Source organism: Diabrotica undecimpunctata, chromosome 1 (assembly GCF_040954645.1).
Source record: "Diabrotica undecimpunctata isolate CICGRU chromosome 1, icDiaUnde3, whole genome shotgun sequence".
In the NCBI taxonomy this organism is placed as follows: Eukaryota; Metazoa; Arthropoda; class Insecta; order Coleoptera; family Chrysomelidae; genus Diabrotica; species Diabrotica undecimpunctata.
Window position 1 is genome coordinate 45,437,690 of NC_092803.1, and position 15,150 is coordinate 45,452,839.

General features: G+C 33.6%; 1 protein-coding gene across 1 annotated transcript in view; it reads right to left on the reverse strand.

Annotated features, from left to right (window-relative positions):
- Positions 1-1,611: 1,611 nt before the first annotated feature.
- The window catches only part of LOC140448839 (venom carboxylesterase-6-like), a 35,996-nt gene continuing 22,457 nt past the window's right edge, over positions 1,612-15,150 (reverse strand). The window contains exons 7-11 of the mRNA XM_072541961.1: positions 6,298-6,463; positions 6,045-6,226; positions 5,836-5,986; positions 1,986-2,112; positions 1,612-1,932 (exon numbers count right to left, since the gene is read on the reverse strand). Of these exons, the coding sequence (XP_072398062.1) occupies positions 1,743-1,932; positions 1,986-2,112; positions 5,836-5,986; positions 6,045-6,226; positions 6,298-6,463 (816 nt within the window). The 3' untranslated portion in view covers positions 1,612-1,742. The remainder of the gene's footprint in view (positions 1,933-1,985; positions 2,113-5,835; positions 5,987-6,044; positions 6,227-6,297; positions 6,464-15,150) is intronic.

Sequence of the window (15,150 nt, forward strand, 5' to 3'; positions counted from 1 at the left end):
AGTCTGGTCTGAATGTTTAGCTCTTCGAGAATCGACTGATTGGATCTGTGCTCCGTCCACGAGACGCGTAGCATTCGTCTCCAGCACCACATTTCGAATGCGTCAATCCTTTTCCTATCCTCTGATTTTATTGTCCATGTTTTGGCACCGTAACTGAAGATTGAAAAAATGAGTGTCCGTACCAGTCTCATTTTGAGTTTTTTGGATAAAGAGCGGTCCTTCCATATTTTTGACAGTCGACTCATCGCGTTCTTGGCCATCCCTATTCTTCTGCGAATTTCCGTATGGGAGGAGGCTGCATTGCTTAAGGAAGATCCTAGATACGTGAACTCGTCTACTTTCTCGAATTGATTTAGGGCGCCTGTTGTTTGGAGGATATTCGCGTGGTCCACAATCATGACGGCAATGGCTCCCATCACTGGCAATTAAAAATGTGGGCGGGAGCGTCGAGTGCCCCACAAACAGTCTACCGAGGCAGAATTGCCTATTCTATTTGTGAAGGTACACAAATTATCCTGTACGGGAATTTTTGACTGTGGAGATTTCAGTAGTTCACTCAGATGAGTATTTTAAATAGTTTGAATAGATTATTGCTGCATTGAGGACATAGTACATGGCTCTCATGTATGTACTGTGATTGAGGACGTTTCATATGGTGTGGCTGTGATAGATCTACGTGTCATTTTTGGGAATATGGCAATGTTTAAGTTAGGTACAACATTGATGTGTTAATTTTAGACTCTGCATGGTATCACCAAATTACAAAATCTTTTGTTTAGTAATATAATTGGTGTTCTGTACCAACACTTTATTCAGAACATGGTCCTTTTTTTTGTTAAATGTAAAATTATCAGGCAAGAAATTTTTTTGTCTGGTTCTTTTTTCTCGGTCAAGGATTTACTATCCATTTTACGTTCAACCTTGTAGTTATTTTAATAAAACTTTAAAAGATTATGTTAATTCTAAAATTGTTTGACACAATTTGTGTTACAATTTAATTTTCCCGTCAGGGATCCTTAACTACAAAATTAGATTTTTATAAATAATCTGTTCCTACTTTCTTTGAAGGTTACTGTTTTATTCTTATCGCAAAAATATTCTCTTTGTTTGTCTTTTAATATCGAGTACTTATTTAAAAAACCTGGAGATATTCAAGGTTGATAAATAAATACCTGGTGCCCATACAGAATATCTATTGTTTAGTGGATTCCTTTTGAATCTCTGAAGGAAGAAGCAATTTCCCTAAGAGAATATTCCCCTTGGAGACTAAGATTTCTCAATAACATTAATTCTTAATAGCCGAAGTGTAGAGTTTGAGTTGAGTTTTGATTACCACAAATTGAATCAAATCTTCGCAATTTCTTTTGCCTACTTTGGCACTGAAATCATCCATTATAATAAGGAACAGGTAACAAATACTTAAACTCTAGAATGAAGAAGGTGTCCTATTTGAAGTATGGTTGTCCAATCGCATGTTAAGTAGCATATGTTCACCACTTTGACTTATATACTATCCGTATATATTAAATATAACGAGTGTATATTTGTTTTCACTGGTGTTTCTCTTTTTTTATTTCTATCACCGCTTTATTTCGAAACAATAATATAGACTTCAATTATAAATTTTTATTTACGCCAGCATTTTAATATAAAAAATACACTTCAATTTTTTAACACAATGAAGCACAGTTGTTTTTTTTCTAATATAAAGCAATCTACGTGCATTACTAATACTAGATCTCTTACAATTCATCCTTCATGGTAAACAACCTTTCGTTTTCTTCAATCGGTAAGCTATCCCAGAATTTTTTGTTTCCGACGTGGTCTTTGTCTTCTAAGAAAGTCTTCTGAGGACCAGCAATGTGTAATTGCACCCATGGATCACTTGGCTTCTTAGAAAGAGGCTTCCAGTCTGGATCAATATTTGGTTTTCTAGAAATAAAAAAGTATATTGCAAATGAAATTAGAAATAATTTTGTACCTACCCAGTATCCATGAATGATGTGAGCATATCTAGCATTAGTTTCGACATTTGCCTATCATCTTCCGTGGATAAGGTGTCAACTTTTGCCACCTTGAGACAGTAACAAGTATCGTCTGCATGAGATACACCTAAAAAAACAAAAGACTCATTTTGTATCAGTGTAAAATGTGTTGCATATTTCCTCGATGCAAATTGCTGTTAATTCCAACTTTGTATAGCACCAGGGAGTATTTGAAGAGAGTAATCTCTTGTTGCGTTTTAGGCTTATTTTAAGGTTATGTTTTAAGATGTTTGATATAATAATCTGTACATTTTCTTTGTTTACAAATCCCAAAAATTTCTACAGAGCATGCTGGACTTACGTTGGGAAAAAGCTGTTGCGATCAGTTGTTTCCCTAACATCAATTATTGAGAATGGATTCCAAAAGAAACTCAAAACAGCAGTCCGACAGTAACAGACCTGCGCATACGACACGGTATGGGAAGAGGGTCTTTTATTTAAAATATACCAGCCAACGGCTGGACATTGGGTCTCTTAAAGCCGGGTAATTTCTAATAAATTCTACCCAAGATGGGATGGATGAAGTCAAGTCTTCAATGCATAACGCTTTAAATCTGGATCCTTTTGGCTAAGGAATGGTAATCCCCACTGAAGAATCCCTGGCCCCCCAGGTTGGAGGTTATACAGAAGGCTAACAAAATGCTCATGTAAAAAGAGAACTTTTATGAAAGTTCAACAAAGGCATACCGGACTGATTTCACGAATGCAAAAATAACAAGGATACGAATACGATTGTTAAGATAAGAACATGGAATGTCCAGATATTATCGACAGCAGGAAAGAAATAGGAAATTGCAGAACAATTAGAAGATTATAATATGGATGTAACTGCCTAGCAAGAAGATATATTGAAGGGAAAAGGCGGGCAAATGTTGGGCAGTTAAAAAGAAAAAGGAACAACGAATGCATATTGCGGCAAAGAGAATGCTTAGATAAATGAGTGAAGATACAAAAAAAGATAAGAAATTAAGAATGAGTATGTTGGGAGAAGTCTAGGCGTATCACTAATTGATGTCAAAATGAGAGAGCATAGGTTAAGATGGTTTAGTCATGTTCAACGCCGAGACGTTAATTACACAATACGAAGAATTGCTGATCTGTGGGTTTCTGAAAAGAGTAGGAGAGGAAGACCAAAGTAGGCCTGGGGGAGACGCTTAGACAGGACATGTCTGTAAAAGAGATTGATATTGATATGACCTAAACAGTGGCGGATGTAGACATTTGCCTTGGGAGGGGAACTTTCAACTTCGGGGGAACGTCCAATGAAACACCAACCAGAAGACATAAAAAAAATAAACTCAAATTACACAAAACACATCAACAATAGGTTTTCTTTAATTTTGGGCTTTCTTGGAGAGTGGGGGAATTTCTCCCTCGCGTGTATTCGCCTCGTGACCTAAGGTAGAAACTTATGGAAAAATGTAATAAGAGAAGCCGTCTCCATATAAGGATAAAGGCAAAGAAAATGATGGCTATCTTTAACGGAAATTAATCGATTTCCATGTCCAAAATAATACTTTAACAAACAAATTAAATAAATGATTTTCTTTTGTTATTCGGTAATAGACAAAAAAAATTCTAGATTCTAAAAGAATTACAATGAAATATTTCTTTTGTATAGTAATAACAAAAAAAAATAATTTATTTAATTGGTATTTTGAGGACGTTTTTCAAGTGAAAATCGAAACGTCAAAAATAAAGTTATTTTAAACTAAAATTGTGGTTAATTCCCTATAAAAATAGTAAATGACAGATTGAACATAGAGTCCGAAAGTACTATTCATTAAGATTGACAACATCATTGACAATCTGGTAAATTTATCTTGGGGGTCTATTGCAAAGGTAGTTAGAACGAGCGTCCTGGTTTTAGCACTCTTCTGCAGAATTGCAGAAAGTGGGGGTTACTTTTAGCGAAAAACTAATTAACAGCTTACGATATGCAGATGATACTATAATCATTGCAACGAGCATAGAAGACTTACAACATCTAATTGAAAGCTTAAGTATGAATAGTGTTGAGATGGAAATTACTATAAACATCAAAAAATGAAATAGGTATAGGCTAATTACAAAAAGACCACAAAATATATATCACATATTGACAATTACTGGTAACGTGATAGCACAAGTAGAAAAATATCAGTATTTGGAAACTTTGATCAATGAAATCAATGATCAGACTGCAGAAATAAGAAGGCGAATAGAGATTGCCAGATTGTCGTCAGAGTGGACGAATTACAGCGAAGATTGTCTCTCTGGTCGGCCAATGACAAAGGGTTGTATTAAATGCATTTGTATTGGCTTTCCGACGAAGATCACTGCGGACATGCAACCAAGAAATGCACAAAAAGGCAGCGCATCTTCCGATCGGGATTACCTTTCGGATCGGATAAAACCTCATCGAACTAAGAAGACTTCACTTCGAAGAAGGTTCTACAGCTCTTAAAGTGTTTGGATGAACACGAGTTCTCACGACTTCTGCATTAATCAAATAATAGAAAGTGTAGTAATCGGCGTTTTTGACTGTTCGACTATCTTTTGTCGAGGTAAAGAGAAGTCTGGAAATGGACTTGTAATTACCTCGCAAAAGCCATCAAGCAGCTCGAAGAGAACGCCCACTGGTCAAGGAGATATCGATCATCGAAATAGAGAAAAGACAGATTGTCTTAAAACAACTTCGGATCGTGTCGAACTGCCACAGTGTTCCAATAGACTACCGACGGTTAGGAGTAAATAAAAGTCCGAGTGGACTTATAATTACTTTTTATTCGTTGGACGAACTAAAGCAGCACTTCATCGCCAAACAATTCGTTGGATATAAATAAAGGTCCGGGACTTGGAATTATTTCACAAGAGGTGGCAGTACGGAGTGAGCCCTTCGATATCGATTGTGATTGCGAGAATAAATAAAAGACCCGAAGGGACTTACAATGATTCCGCAATCCAGATGCTAGTCAAAGAGTCAACACTTTGCCGGCGGTCCTATACCTCGAGGAGTGTAAACTCGGTTACACGCTAAGGCTTGAGGGGCTGGCATCTTTGTGATATTCGAGGCTTCTACCGTGCATAGAATACTACCCAATATTTCATGTAGGACAATATATATATATATATATATATATATATATATATATATATATATATATATACAGTGACATAAGAAATTCGAACTATTAAAGTATTCTACACTGCCGGTAGCACCTTGCTGACAACAGAGCCCCCGGTGAGCTTCTTGCTAAGTGTAAGCCGAAGATACATAACTCCCCGAGCAAACAGAGGATGGAATCGAAAAACCTTTGATCCTTCTCCAGAGCGGAGGTCGGAAACCATCCTGGAACTCCAAATAACATGGAGGATGAATCAACCGTACGAAAAGATCAGTATTTATATGAATGAAACCACTCCCAACGTGCGGAAATCCTAATTTGGAAGTCAGACTACGTATATTTTCTACGTCCTATCATTCAATGTTATATATTTTCAATATTATTAAATTATATGAACCTGAAACTTGGACATTAAAAAAATGCAATGTAAAAAGAATTGAGGCTTTCGAATTCTGGTCATACCGCAGAGTATTATCAATGCAGATCGATTGATTTGCTTAAAGCAGCAAGTTCAAAAATAAAAATAGCCATTATGATTGCCAACCTCCCTAGGGAGACGGCACTCTCTAAAAAGAAGAAATATTTGGCTAAATAGTAGGCACACAAACGTCCTATATTCCCAGTTAAACTAAACAATGAAGCAGATAAGTCACTTATATACACTCAAATACGGTATAACTTACCTATATCGACATTAGAGTGTGTTCTTAACTCCGATTTACTGTGTGCTCCTCTATAATTAAAGTAGTAGGAATATACAGGCGATTTTGTAGCTTCCGACTGCAATCGTGCAGCTGTTTCTATATCTTTTATAAAAAGTCTATCGCTCAATATCTAAAAAAGAGTAATTATAAATAAACGGAAATTTTTAAAAGAGAGTTATGTATATTACCTTAACAAATTTAGCAAAATCGCGTCTACTGACTGGAGTTTTTTTAAGATACTCATTTCTGATTTTTTGGCTGACTTTATCCATTTGATATTTTGGCACAGACTCATGGTAATGTAAAATGTAGGGCATTATGCTATCCCAGCGTTTGTCCAAGTAGTCAGTATATTCGTCAAAGTAAAAATCTGTAAGTAAATGTCTCTCGTTTATTAGAGTTGTAACAATGAAGCGGTGAGAGCAATTTGAATTAACTTACCAGATGCTGGATATAATCCTTCAGAAGAAGTGTACGAAATCATCCAAGGTAAATCTTGAACCAACCCTTTTTGTAATAGCAGGAAAGGATGTTCTGGAAAAACTGGATCTTCGGCCCAGCTATCTACTACCAAACCGAATGGAGAGAATGGATTGTATAGCCAGGGCTGAAATATAATTTTAAAAGGGAAATTTAATATTACGATATCGTTTATTTTGATATTTCTATAAATTACATCATTTTTGTTACCTTAGGAACTTAGAACGTGTATCTTTTGGACTTTGTACCGAGATTAAATGTTTTTTTATTATATTTCCTAATTTCCTCCTGATTTTTATAACAATCAGCAGGTTTATGCCTTAAGTAAAACAATAAGATGTTTATAGTGACAAGTTTCCCTAATGTTATCTGTTTTGCTTATGTGTAGGAAGTCAATACATAGCATGATGACACGAATATATAAAATACAAGACAAAATCTTCTAATGTAACGACTCGACAGACTACAAAAAATATTCAATTCCAATCCAAAAAGTAAAATAGGTATACGAAGGCCACGAAAAAGATGGACATAATAATAACGCGAAAAGGAAACAAAGAAAGCCTAGTCTCTCTAGTGAAGAAGACGAAGAAGAGGTGGCGATAACATGTTAAACAACAAAAGCAATACAAAGTTTTATGCTACATCTATGGAAAATGAAGAATAGCTTAAATAAGATATGTGATACACCCTGATACACCCTTATGATATTTTTTTTTGTTTTCTTTTTTATTTGTAATTAAGGTGTCTCGACATCTTAGTGTCATTGACACGGGTACAGTTTACAACAGTATACATATACATACAAACATTTGGTATGAACAATATTTATTAGTGATGAAGCTGAACAATAAAACTTAGTTTCTTTTAGACATTTTAGAACACTGTTAATGAATGGTTAGGAACACTAAGAATGTCTTTTAGATTTCCCTTTAAGTTCTGATTGCTTCTAAAGGAATCAGTGGCAGTAGTCCATTATCACGCGTTTGATAGAAAGAAGAGTATTGCAGTAGTGAAATACTGGAGGGTTTTCTGATGCCATAAGATATTCATGCCTGAGACTTGTATGCCCTATTGGTAGTAGAGGAATAACTGATTTTTTTTTCTGTTCATAGGTGACATATTGAGGCGAGATAAATTGGGTTGAACTTAATGCACCTTAGTTTTTGTTTTATTCCACAGATCTGTCCATGCGTTAAGAATTTTTTTGTTTAATAAACATCTTAAGATCCATATGAGTTTGGACCTCTTTGAAGGCTAAATAGAAGAACATATTGCTTTACCAGCCTCATCTGTTTTTTCATTTCCCAATATACCAACATGATGTCCAGATCATTGTAACTGTTTTGTTAGTAGAATATAGTTAGTTAGAGATTTTATGTATTTCTTGTACTAGTGTATTTTTGGGAAAGATCCATCTTATGAAAGTACAAATGGCGATTGTTTTGCTTTAATTTGTAATGAGATTTAATTAAGCATCCAGAAATCAGATCTAAGTAACCCAATACAGCTTAAAATTTAAAATCCTTTCAATAATATTATTCATTGCTTATTGCTAAATGCGATTGTTTGTTTATGACATTGAAAATATCAATGTAACTAGAACACGCGCTGACCTAGTGAAATTTGTAACCTAATCAAAAGGTTATTAAATAATGTGTACAAATTATATTAAAAACATGAATGCATAAACAAAACGCACGTGAGTTAAATACCCAAAAAATAACAGTAGTAGATTAATTAAGAATTAAAAATTAAGAGTGAACAATCTAAGCTAGTGTTGTCATCCGTCAACTGGGTACTCTCTCGATTATTTACTTAGAGAAGCAATAAAGTAATTATGAGTATCCAGTGAGTTCGAGTTAGTCAACCCCATGCAGGGGGTAAACTACTCCTAGAGTTCCACTGTATGGAATTCTTGATGGAAGCAATCCAATAAACATTATAAGAATATACAACATTATTATATAGGGTAGATTGAAGATTTTAGTGCCTGAAATATTCCATATAATTTTGTGGTGTAAATATGTAGTATTTCTAGTTAGTCGCACATAGCTTATTCCATATAATGTTGTGGTGTAAATACTACAGATTCTAGTTAGTCGCACATAGCTTATTGTCATCGTCATTATGGAAACAGCGCAGCCAAAACCGTCTTCATTCATGGACGCGTCGATGCATAAAATTTCATCAAATTGTGTTGAGTTGAGGATCTTTTAAAATGATTTTCTGAGCATTAAGTTTGTGGTTTCTGTTTTATTGAATTTACATAAATCAGTATTGAATATTGGAAGATTGTGCATCCATGGAGCTGTATTATGGGTATAAATAGTAGTAGTATTTAAAAGGTTGATAGAATCCAATAAAGGAGATAATATTGTGGTAACGCGAGTATGTAATTGGATGCATTTGCTAGAGGAGGCTCTATGAGATATATTTTAATTATAATTTTAACCGGGTACTTGGGTTTGCTAATATTCTCACAGAAGTATATAAGAGTAAAAGTTGTTGCCTTCTTAGATGAAGTGGTGACTAAGAAGGATAGATTCTTCATTAGCTCCCCAATAGTAACCAGCAAGAGATTTAAGTAAATTTATTCTTTGGGCGCAGTTTCCTTTAAGTTCCTGAATATGCTGTCTGCAGGTAAGCTTTTTGTCAAAGGTGACACACAGAAGTGTCAAATAGTTAACTGTTTATAAACGAAGTCCGTTTAAAGTTATATAGGTAAATTAGGTCCGTGCTTTTTGGTAAAGCGAATTACGTTAATTTAGAAGTTGAAAACACAAATCCAGCACACGCAGATCATATGTCGAGTTGATTGTATTTTATGGCAACGTGCTGGTCGTAGCTGTGACTCTGCCTTGGCAGTATAATATAACACCATCAGCATATATCGAGTATCGGACGGTTCTATGTATGAGTGAAAGTCATTCATGCTAAATAAAGATAAAATAGTACTTAAAACAGAGCCCTGAGGTCAACCGTTATCCAAAGCGTGTGGTTTTGATATTGTTCTATTTGTTAATACACTAAAAGATCGATTTGCTAGAAATTTTTTTTAACAATTAGTAAATATTACCAGTTAAATTATATTTTGTTAATTTTCTGAGCATTAGAGGTCTTTGTACAGTGTTAAAGGCACTTTGAATATCAAAAGTTACTGCTATGACTTCGCTTCTATTCGAAACTGCATTAATAATGTCAGTGTGTAATGTGGCTAAGGTATCCATTGTACTTCGATTTGATCTGAAACCTGTTTGGAATGTATCAAGAATATTATTTCTTTCTAGATACTATAGCAAGCATTTATTAACTATTTTTTCTAACAGGTTACATCTTGAAGAAGTGAGAGAAATTGGTCTATATGATTTTAGAAGATTTGGAGATGAGTAATTCCTTTTGATACGAATTGTAGTTGCTTGTCGCCATTGCGTTGGGAACTGTTTTTGAGACCAGATCTTAATATATAACTTTAGTAGTTTAATAGGTATCTGGATGAAGATTTTTAAGAATATTGATAGGATATTGCATGGACCGGCTGGTGAGTTTTTTAATGAGGAGATGGCTTCGTTTAATTCTAGGAGATTCTAGGAGAAGATTAATAGAACTAGTGATAGAAAACATTTTGAGGCTGGATATGTTGGTGTCTGAGTTATCGGGAAGATTCGGAATATTTAATTTATCTGAAAAGTGGGAGGCAAAGATATCTGAAATATGTTGATCATCGGTAATTATTTGATCCTGCAGAGAGATGGCGGCAATTTTTGCTAAATGTAGAGACCTTTCATACGTCTTATCTTTGATGACATTTGCGTGGCTGAAGTGTGTTTTATGATTAAACTAACGTACTGATTCCATGACACTTTCTTCCTTTCTTTTAAAATATGCCTGGAATTGGCACTAGGTTTTTTAAAATTCATGTCTCTGGTCGTACGAATCCTCTGGAATTTATTTAATGCTTTTTGCATAGTTTGACTGCTATTTTGCATGATTAACTCTACCAGGGAACATGTTTCCTCAGAAGATTCAGTTAAACAGTTAAACATGTAATTGTTGAAAAGTAGTTCATAGTTTTTCCCGTAACGGTGGTTCTGAAAAATTCCTAGTTTGCTTGAGCGATTTTCCGTTTTGTTATAATTCTTGAAGGCAGTTTTGACTTGTTGGAGATGTGAATAAGGACATGATTACTACCAAAGAAGCTGTTTAATGTGTACCACGAAAGTAAGGAAATATTCCGGAATTACGGAAAGATAAATCTATGAAAGAGAAATTACCTGTTTGGATGTCCAAGTATGTACTACGTCCTGAATTTAGTAAGTTTATATTTACATTATTTAGGAAATTTTCGATTATTTTACCTCTTCCACATGAGTTTTAATAGCCGTACATAGTGTTATGTGTATTCAAGTCACCTGCTAAAATAGAAGCTGAGAAGTTAAATCTTCAAGATCGGAGCTTGTTAAACAGTAGTTTGGAGGGATGTATTTGCAACAAATTGTAATTTTGTAAGGACACCAAGCTGTAACGGCTATAGCTTCGAAGTTTGTGTTTAGCGTAAGTTCTTTATGGAACATATCACTGGAAACAAAAATTGATGCTCTGCCACTAGCACGAAGTTGGGTAGTTAGAATGCAGTGGTAACCAATAATATTTTTACTTTGCCCGGAATATTTCAATAAAATTTGTTTCTTGTAGGTATAGGAAGTCATTCAGAAATAGCTGTTCAAGAAGTGGACGACGTGGATAAAATTCATCACAGTTGCATTGTATCAGTATTAAGGCTGAGATTAATATGTAGTATAATGAGTGTTTGGATTTTTGTGAGATTTGTGAACTATTGGACAAGTATTCTTTATCACAAGCATCCTGGGGATTATCAAAACTCTCTATACTTTCATCAGAATAATCTATTGCAGAATTTATATTAGTTTAAATTTTTTTAATTAAGCGTGTAATTCTCATTTTTGCAGATATTTCTTTAAAAGTTGTGTTTATTGATTACAAAGTTAGAATGAGCGATTTAATATCTGTTGTGAATTTTAATTCTTATGATACAGGGTTACAGCAATTATATCATCAGTAGGAACTACAAACGCTTCCTGTTTTTTATATGCTTCTTGAATTGCTTGCTTGGAGACAGTGGATAGACTGAAGTCGACAGAAGAACTACGTTTTCGTTTCTTTTTTGTACTGGAGGGGCTAGAGTAAGTAAGAACTGTTTATTTGGAAAAAAAATATTGTTTGTTTGGTTGCGGGGTTTTTCCCCAGATTAAAGATTTTGATCTCTAACAGATGATACAATGGAGAGTGGTCTCTTCTGTGAAAGTTAAACATAGTTTATCTGACTCTTCAGATAGATATTGTATCATTTTTGCAATTTTCTGGGAAAAAGAGAGATAAGGTAAATTGTTTTGAGAGAGATCCGGTTCAGTATGAGAGGGAAGTTGTGTATTTTGTTGCTGTGGCGTTGATTCTGTAGTGGGAGTTAAATAATGAGAAAGAGTAGGATTTTGAGATGACAAGTTGTCAGATAAAGTATTGGGCGAATTAGAAGCAACATGTCCTGAATATTTGCACACGAAACATTCTATCTTATCCGTAGACAGAAAAATTATATTATCATTGCCTTCAATAGGAATTAACAAGGAGGTGTGAAGCTCGAAATTATCATAGGAAGAAAAAACATACACTTGACGGCGGAAGTTGAGGATGTGGGAATATTTATTACCTAGAATACCTGCTTTAAGAAACGGAAGAGGCTGTTTGAAGACCAAGACTCTTCACTGCATTTCGGCCAGTTCATCAGCAATGTAAGGAGAGGTGTTCGAAATTAATATTCTTTTTGTTGGGGTGAGTAGTTTTCGAATATTTAGAATGAATGGTCCAATTTGGATAATTGGGTGGGATTTCAGAAGTTGATCAACGAGATTTAAGTTCGCTAGATATATGCAGATTCTATTGCTATACATTCTGGATGCAAAGGAAATATTTTTTAGTTCGATGATATCACCAATGGCTTTAACGAAGTCTAGAAGTTTAAGGTTTTCTTCTGCGTGGAGGACTAACGCGTGTTCTTTTTTTGGAAAAGATGGTTTTGGTGTAGATTTTGCAGCAGTTACATATGAGAGGGATGTAGTTGCTAGAATATTGTTTGTAGCACTTTGAAGGGCTGTGGTTAAGGTAAAAACTGTAGGAGTATTGTGTATATTTGTACTGCTCATGTAGAAACAGATAATAACCTTGTGTTATATCTATTCTTTAACTGGTTTTGCTATCCGAATTGTATTTAAAGCCATTAAGTTGGATGGCCAGCAAGAAACAGCAAACTGGTTAAACCAGTCCCTGGTATTTACTTTGTATAAACTAAATATAAAAAATACTGATTTAATAATATAATGAAAGCAATACGTACAAAACTTGTCCAGAAATCATTTTTCTAAATTACACTATTAAATCGAAAATAAATACACTCATTACTAGACTTCGGCAAATTGCAAATAAAAATGTAGAAAATATGCGCATAAATATGCACGTGTTTACCCGAAAATATGCAAATATTTTACAAAATATGCATACAAATAAATAAAAAATCGTAAAATAGTAACAATTTTATTAAAAAAAAAGTGTACATAACTAAATATTTCCTACTATTCATTAAGATTTACATTTATTTTAAGTAACTACATCATTTTTAAGTATGAATAAACTTATTTAGAATTATGGTAACAATAAATGACCAAGTGGTGTTCAAAATTTTCTAACAAAAACTTGTGGCTTCTGTCTGAGTATATATATTTATATATGGAAAAACTTCGTTCAACATCAACTGATGTAACGGGAGCATTTTTCAAACTAACCAAAACATTTGGTTCTAAATTAATTGTTTCCGAAATATTTCCAGCTAGAACACTGACTACTTCAGAAAGAATATGGTAACCTTTATTTTTTTCCATAGTAGCTTCAAATTTTTTTAAATATCTTTTCCAATATTACCTCTAACGTTCCGACAACATGACGCAAATTCTTTTATTAATGCTGTACTTTCGAACAATGACAGTTTTGGTGATTCTAACTGAGTAATTGTTTTTTGAACAAAACTAAAATTTGATTTTATAAATGAAAGTTCTTGTTGAAGCAAGTTACTCTGAAAAGTTTGTTTAGAATCCAAAAGAGATTGGGAACTTTCATCTGTTAACGTATCAATTATGTTCTTTATTTTAACAAAATGATCTGCATAAAAATTAGCTGCTTCTAACCATGTTCCTCATCGCGTTAAAATAGGTTGTGGTGGAAGAGGAATGTTAGGTAGCATTTCTTTATAAAGTTGAATTCTTATAGGAGATTTAAGAAATACTTTTTTGACACTGGATATCATGGTATTTACAAGAGGAAACTTTTTTCGTATTTCCTCTGCAACTCTGTTTAATCCATGCGCTACACAAGTAACATGTATTAAATCTGGGAAAAATATGTTTAAATTTTGTCCTGCTTTCACCATATAAGGAGCAGCATCCGATAAAATAAGCAGTAATTTATTAGAAGGAATAGTTGTCGGAAGAAAAAAAGTTGCTAATGTTTCTTGTATAAAACGCGAAATTGTTAAAGCATTTGTTTTCTCAAGTTGCTGGCATGAAATAAGATGAGATTTTGGTAAGGTATCTTCTTTAAGAACACCAATCAATAAATGAGCAATATACTTTCCTGAGGAATCAGTGGTTTCGTCTACAGATATGTAAAAATAATTATCTGCAATTTCTTCCTTAATATTAATTAACACCGACGAGTATAGCCCGTTCACATTATTTCTTCTTAGAGACCGATCACTTGGAACATTAAGTTTGCAATATTGTTTTAGAAACGAACTAAAATTTACATTTGCTAATTTTGAAAGCGGTATGTTTGCAGACACTAATGCGCGACACAAGTCTTCATTAAAAGTTTCTTGCTCATCTAATTTTTTTGAAGTAGATTGGAAACATTTAGCCATTGAAGTTTGATGTTTTCCTCCTATTTTTCCTTTTTTTGCAATGTGTGAAGCAGTTCTCACATGTTGGTCTATCTGAAATTTCTTCTCACATGCTATCTATAAATAAAAATAAAAACCTTTATTTTAACCCAACCTTTAAAATATAAAAATATACAAGGTGTTTTTGGTTAATCAAATAACTGGTTTGAAAAAAAAAAAAACACTCGCTAAGTGTTTTAAATGCAGTATTAATCCACAAATTAGTTTTTGTTACTAACCATTAGTACATCATATAACTTATTTTAAAATTCAACAAAAGTTTTTTTTTTGTTAATTCAATTACAATAAAAATAATTGTGTTTTAGAATAGCTGACTTCATAAAAAAAAGTAAAGGTGAAAATTTTTTCTAAATACACACCATTGTATTGTACCATGGACAATTTTTTCTCAGTAAAGGAAGCTATTTTTCATTTAAAAACAACCTACGAGTACTAAATTTCAAGTAAATACGTTTATTGGTTTTAAAGTTATTGTTGTTATTAACTAAAAGAATTTAATTTTTTTTTAATTTTAACACCCTGTATCTCGAAAAGTAAATAAGTTTGGCCCCTCATTAACTATATCGTTTTGTTCAATTTTTCGAGAAGTATCTACAGTCAAACGTTGTAAGTGTCATTTGGAAACACCCTGTATGTATGAAATATTAGATATTTAATAGAAAATATTAGATACTTACAATTTTGCCACAGACTGAACAGTAGATTTTTCCCATATCCATAGACAGCTCTTTATAAGGTTTAATCCAAGTTGAAGCACTGGTTGTTTTAGGCATTATAAAATCACAATC